Raw genomic sequence first — 6,144 nt, 5'->3', positions numbered from 1 at the left:
CTTGAGTCTATCATTCATAGGTTTTTTTTTTTAAGTAGTAACAGAGAATTTTATTTTCAAATTTTGATCAAAGAAAAAGAAAATAAAACAAATGAAAAAAATACCCAAGTCAGGAGAGTCACATACACAGAAGACATGAACAGTATTCCAGAAGAGTCACATACACACAGAAGACATGAACAGTCCCATATACACAGATGTGAACAGTATTGATTTGTTTTAGTTGAGTCCATCCTATTTACACATTTAAAATACAAAAGGCATTCAATTTGTGAAGAAGCAGACTGCACTTAGCACCAGAAGGAACTGTACTTTAGCTTTTAATCAAGATTTTAACATCCTGAACCAGAAAAGAAAGTCCATGACATTCACATATATTATTGCAATCCCTGCATCGCCAACTGAAGGACAGAGCTACTTGATGCTGTGGACTACTCTCCAGCAGTGGTTTGTTTTCATTTCCTCCAACGCTTGCTCCAGCTGCTGAACCAAATGAAGCAGAGTAGCTGGGTCTGTCTGCAAAAGATGGGTGTTGTGGTCGCCATTCTGATCGAGGTGCAGCTTTATAGTCACTGCTGGTTTAATTTGTTGCCAGAGACTTCTGCTTGCAAGTTGCACATCTAGCCACCATTCAAGACTATGGTAACTGGGAAGACCAGGTTATGGTGATATTTTATTTGTATTAAAATGTTATTTGTATGTTAATAAATAAAGTTGCCTGGGGGTCAGAGCTATTAGCAAGCCATAGGAAAGCAGGGCAGTGGTGGCGTACACTTGTAATCCCAGCACTTGGTATGCAGAGCTAGGTAAGTCTCTGTGTGTTCAGGGATACAGCCATTATTGGACACACATGCCTTTAATTTCAATACCAAGCAAGGAAAACCTGGAGGCCTATACAGACAGGCCGTGATGAGGCAGTCATGTGGTTGGGTTTACAACCAATGAGAAGGCAGAACAGGAACACTATATAAAGACATTAACACAGGGGTAGTGAGTTCAGAGAGGTAGGACCACTGCAGGAGGAAGGGTAAGGTTTTAGCTCTTAGCTCTGACCTCTTGGCTTTCTTCTTTGCATTGGTTCTGTGTTTCTTATTTAGTAAGAAGGTTGGTTACATCTACAAATGGCGTCCAATGTGGGGCAAGAGTTTCCACCTAAAACCTGAGAAAAATTCTAAAACGGAACTAAAAACAGCTTCCTAATTGTCTCTCTCAAATGAGCGGCAGCTGTCGGTTTGAGCTACTTGTGGGTTCCTGGTGTCCGCGCTTGACCTGCAGTTTGGCGGGAATGAGGCTTCTGCAAGTGGCACATTAAGCTCCATGGTGGATATAGTCTTTGCTAGTACAAAACAAAAAAAGAAGTTTCTGGGCTACACGCTGCTTGGATAAAAACATAGACCCACGATAGCTCCCCGAGCTGGTGGAAAACGAACCACCGCCATGTTGGGAAGCTGAGGTGGGCGGAGCCAGCAGCCACAGCTGCTGCAGTTTAAAGCGATAGATTCACAATAAGACAGATTCAGATGTAATAGTTACAATTTTTTACATGTGTAAAAAATACGTAGGCTTGAAAGAGACAAAAAAGGTCAGGTATACAGTTATAGAAACAAATACATAGTTTTAAAAAATAAAGTCTTTAAAGAGACAGTAAAATTAATATAAAAAATAAGCCACATGAAGATGAATATTACACAGAGAATCTGGATTGTGTTGTCTTTGGGATTCTTAACTGCAGAAAAACATTTGATCGTAAAAGATGTTGAGTTAAACCAATATGTATATTTTAAAGATATCTTGACTTCAAAATTTGGATATAAGAATATGTTGCTTTGGAAAAGAGTCTCTTTTGTTTCCACAGAAAGCCAGAGGCTATGGATTTGTTCAAGATTAAGATACATCAGGTTTGACCAGCCAAGACCCCCTGAAAGGTCTCTGATGACACCATGGCCCAGACGATCCAACTCCAGAACCGTTTCAAGGCAACTGGCTCAGACGATACACCCTCATGAACTACTCCATAATTCTAAAATTTTCTTTGTTTCCCCATAAGATACAGCGCCCCCTTCCAGCAGGAAGTAGTAAGAGAAGCTACTCCCAAATTCCCAAATTATATGTAATTTTACTTTGTTAAGGTTAAACCTTCCTTTTTGGAAAAAAAAAGGGGAAGTGCTGTGGGATGTTCTGTATGGCAAATGTGTTGCTAATTAGTCGATAAATAAAACACTGATTGGCCATTGGCTAGGCAGGAAGTGTAGGTGGGACAAGGAGGAGAATAAAGCTGGGAAGTGAAAGGCTGAAGCAGAGAGACACTGCCAGCAGCCACGATGAGAAACAGCATGTGAAGATGCCGGTAAGCCATGTGGCAAGGTATAGATTTATAGAGATGGATTAATTTGAGCTGTAAGAACAGTTAGCAAGAAGCCTGCCACGGCCATACAGTTTGTAAGCAATATAAGTCTCTGTGTTTACTTGGTCGGGTCTGAGTGGCTGTGGGACTGGCAGGTGAGAGAGATTTGTCCTGACTGTGGGCCAAGCAGGAAAACTCAAGCTACACCAGGTGCCAACTCATTCAGAATAGTCATGATCTCCTTTCTGTTGTCCAGGTAAAGCTGAAGCAATAATCTATTCAGCTCTTCAGAGAATCCCAGAACAAAAACAGAGTCTTGGAAATCCAGCGCAGAAATCATGAGCTTCGAACTCTCAGTGAGGAGATAAGTTAATCCTTCCACACCATGCTGGACAGTGTCACTACTCACATTAAGTTTTCTGGCAGCGCCTTCATAGATCTTCGGGTTAGATCCCCGTCTGACGAACTCCACACCGATTCTTCCGAACTCAGCTACCACTGCACTGTCCACTTGCGGTAGGAAGGCCAGGTGCTCCTTATGCTCCTCTGACAAGTCGAGCATCATCTTGGCAGATCTCCGGACTCCACCTCATTCATAGTTTTTTTTTAGTGTGAATTCAAGTGGAGAAGGAAAAGAAATGTGAAGAGTACAAGTCACTTATGAACATGAGATACTACTATAAAGTGTCAAGCACTGCGATTTGCTTTTGAGTTATAGTGAGCAATGAGTTGAAGCTGAGGAACATGTGAGGAGACGTGCTAAGGATGAAAGAGAATGTGCTACATGATGGCAGCATAACAAAGCCATTGGATTGTAATCCAGAATCTGCCCTCACTATTCTGAATACCTACCAACATTGTCTGGCTTTGTGTGTGGTTTACATGTTTGATCAAATTCTTGCTGATATGATGTGGTCCAACATAATGGAGGCCACCATAGATGTTGATTCTAAATGTTTAGAGTGTGCTTGTTTCATATTATTTTATATATTTATTTATTTTTACGTTTTTCACTGGTGGAAATCAGAAGAAACCACTCACTGTATTATTAATAGATGTTACAAAATGACAAATGGACATCTACAACAGAATCAAACTCAACTGTCCACATATACCAGAAAATTATCAATTAAAAATCAGAGAAGGAAATTCATACTTTTAATATTTTTTAATTCAATTCAAACAAAAAAATTCTCTGCTTTAGATAAAACACTCAGCCAATTCTGGAGATTCATAACAATTCACTTTTCTTTTGGGAGCTACAATTTAATGATTTAATATTTAATTCATGCATATATTCAAAATATTATAGAATTAAAAAATTTTAAAACAAGTAAATTATGTCTTCATTATATTTTTCTCATTTCTTCTGGTTAATAACATAAATGAGTGTTGTATAGCTGTTCAAGTCATTTTCATTTTAAAGGAATAGTAAACAATGAATTAGTGAATTTTATGGAAAGAGTTATCACTGTCTTAAAAAAGTTAGAGGTTGGTGAACAGCTAACTAAAAGGTTAATGGGAATTGTAATGTCAAATTAACATTTCCTTTGATTACTGAACTTCATTAATGCTAATCTGTACTTGACTTATAGCCAGTGTAGACAAATCTAAAAGGCAATTATTGAATGTGCTTTATTGATGGAAACAAGTCATTTTAGTTATTTTAAATTATGTGACTTACATATGTTGTTGGCTAACGTGTTTTAAGAAAATTCCCAACATTTCACATACAAAAATACATTGGAATTGAATTATGATGTGATTGAAAAACTATTTGTGCCTAATTGTATTCAATTATGCAATATATAGACTATTCTTAAAATAATAAGTAAATGAAAGATGTTATTAATAAGGTATTTTCCTCTGGAAATAGCTGATATATTTATGTAAGCATCTATTTTGGCTATAAAACTAAATTGTTTTCATTCTAGTAGCACATTGGATGTGTGTATGTTTGTGTGTGTCTTTTACACACAGAGACAAACAGAGAAAGAGAGAGAGAGAGAGAATATACAAGGCACTCTTCATTGTAGAGACATTTGTTCAGCATCCAAACCCTATACTTTTAATTTAAGAATGATTTCCCAATGCCCCGTAGTTCTAATTTAAGAATAAATTTGAAATTTAACATGTACACTTTCTGCACCTATATGTTGTCTCATGCACAATGGTAAAGGCACTTGTTATACAACTTTGAAAACTGGAGTTTGGATAACTAAGACCCACGTAAACATTTCATACCCTAACATAAGTGTCTGAAATGCCCGCATGTTCCTAAAGCAAAATGGGAAGTATATATAAGAGAAAATGCAAAAGTTTGTGGCTCAGCAAGTCAGCTTACACCATTGAAGAGACTGTTCCAAGTAAGGTGGAAAGGCATGGACTGTCAGCTGGCAGTTGATCTCTGAACCCCTACAACGGGATATAGATAACCCATTGAGGACTGAGGATTCCAAAGTCTCTTACTTCTGGATGTTCACCAGTTGTGAGATTTGGGTCAATTGCCATCTCCTACAAGAAGCAGCATCTCTAATGGAGGCTGAATGAATCAATAACCCACATTGATGTTTCTATGTCAGATGCGGCAACTATCATCACACTTGCTCCTGGCGGTCGATCTTAGTGACGCCATTCATTCTCTAAGCTGCTGGAGAAGAACCACTTGTTTGTTTTGTCTTCAGTGCCGTATTTATTGTGAATAGTCATTTATTTACATGTATTCGGGAAAAGCCACATGTCATACTTTCTCTCTATACATGGGTCTGTTTACCTGCTGTTACGGCTAGTAGCCATCAAACTCTAGGGCTTTATGTTATGAAAGTGAAAATACAACTTCATCTTTCTTGTGATTTTTCAAGCTTTCCGACTCAGGCTGGATGTGTATTTTACTCTCTTGCTTATTCTAAGGTGTCCGGCTTATCAACTCAATGATATTGGTTTCCCTGGATCCTTAGTTAACAAACATTGTAGACATTTCAGCAACAAAAGCATGTGAGCCAATGTAATATGTCACCAACATATAATTATATATTATGCTGCTTTGTTTAGTTTGAAAACTTGAGCAATATATATTGATTTTAAACTTAATTTCCTACCATAATTAATGGTTCACAGCAAATGCTCTAGAATCAAAGTATCAATAAAGCATGCTTTATTGCAGTATTTGGTTTATTCTGATGACCTGATATTGAATTCACTATATCTTTAGATTAAGCATCTGTATGATTACCAAAAAAATAATTTAAAATAATGTGGGATAATGCTGTTTTAAACATTATATTACTATGCAATTTTATTTAATTGAGATTAAGATCATGAGGTTGTTTATCAGCCAATATTCTAAGTATAAGATTCCTTGAATGTAATCAACAGACACTAAAATATATGTTAAAATTACTTCAGTTATTAAAATCCTTTAAAATCTTGGTCTTCAACACAACCTGAAGAATCTACACACACTGCAATAGATGATTACAGTGCACTGTATATCAGACTGGGAATTCGGATGTTCCCTTAAACTGAATTCTGTATCGTTTTCTCCAATGTTAAATGGCTAATGCACTAGATATGACAATGAACACACACACACACACACACACACACACACACACACACACACACACACACACTCATACACACACACCAGTCCAGGGCAGACACTAGGCTTAAGGATTATCAACTGACACAATTTGGAATCCAGGTTTTGTTTGTTTTGTTTTGTATTGTTTAGTTTTCTTTTAAGAGAGAGAAAGAATATGATGTGGCAGAGGAGGTGGTGCAGGATTTGGGAGGATGCA

At 37.4% G+C, this 6,144-nt stretch overlaps 1 protein-coding gene across 1 annotated transcript; it reads right to left on the bottom strand.

Annotated features, from left to right (window-relative positions):
• Positions 1 to 414: 414 nt before the first annotated feature.
• Positions 415 to 2,909, bottom strand: LOC131919957 (COMM domain-containing protein 2-like). The gene is made up of 2 exons (XM_059274384.1): positions 2,557 to 2,909; positions 415 to 661 (listed from the first exon to the last, which is right to left on the bottom strand). The coding sequence occupies exons 1-2, from the start codon at positions 2,907 to 2,909 to the stop codon at positions 415 to 417; spliced, it is 600 nt and encodes a 199-aa protein (XP_059130367.1).
• Between the last annotated feature and the right edge of the window lie 3,235 nt (positions 2,910 to 6,144).

This window comes from Peromyscus eremicus, chromosome 9 (genome assembly GCF_949786415.1).
Source record: "Peromyscus eremicus chromosome 9, PerEre_H2_v1, whole genome shotgun sequence".
Lineage (NCBI taxonomy): Eukaryota > Metazoa > Chordata > Mammalia > Rodentia > Cricetidae > Peromyscus > Peromyscus eremicus.
The sequence above is the reverse complement of the archived record's forward strand: the minus strand, read 5'-3'. Positions and strand labels throughout refer to the sequence as shown.

Excerpts from the sequence above, each read along its gene's own strand:
- LOC131919957 (XM_059274384.1), bottom strand. The coding sequence starts at position 2,909 with ATGATGCTCGACTTGTCAGAGGAGCATAAGGAGCACCTGGCCTTCCTA. Across the intron at positions 662-2,556 it reads ACTATTCTGAATGAGTTGGC|ACCTGGTCTTCCCAGTTACC; the intron begins ACCTGGTGTAGC and ends AATATCACCATA.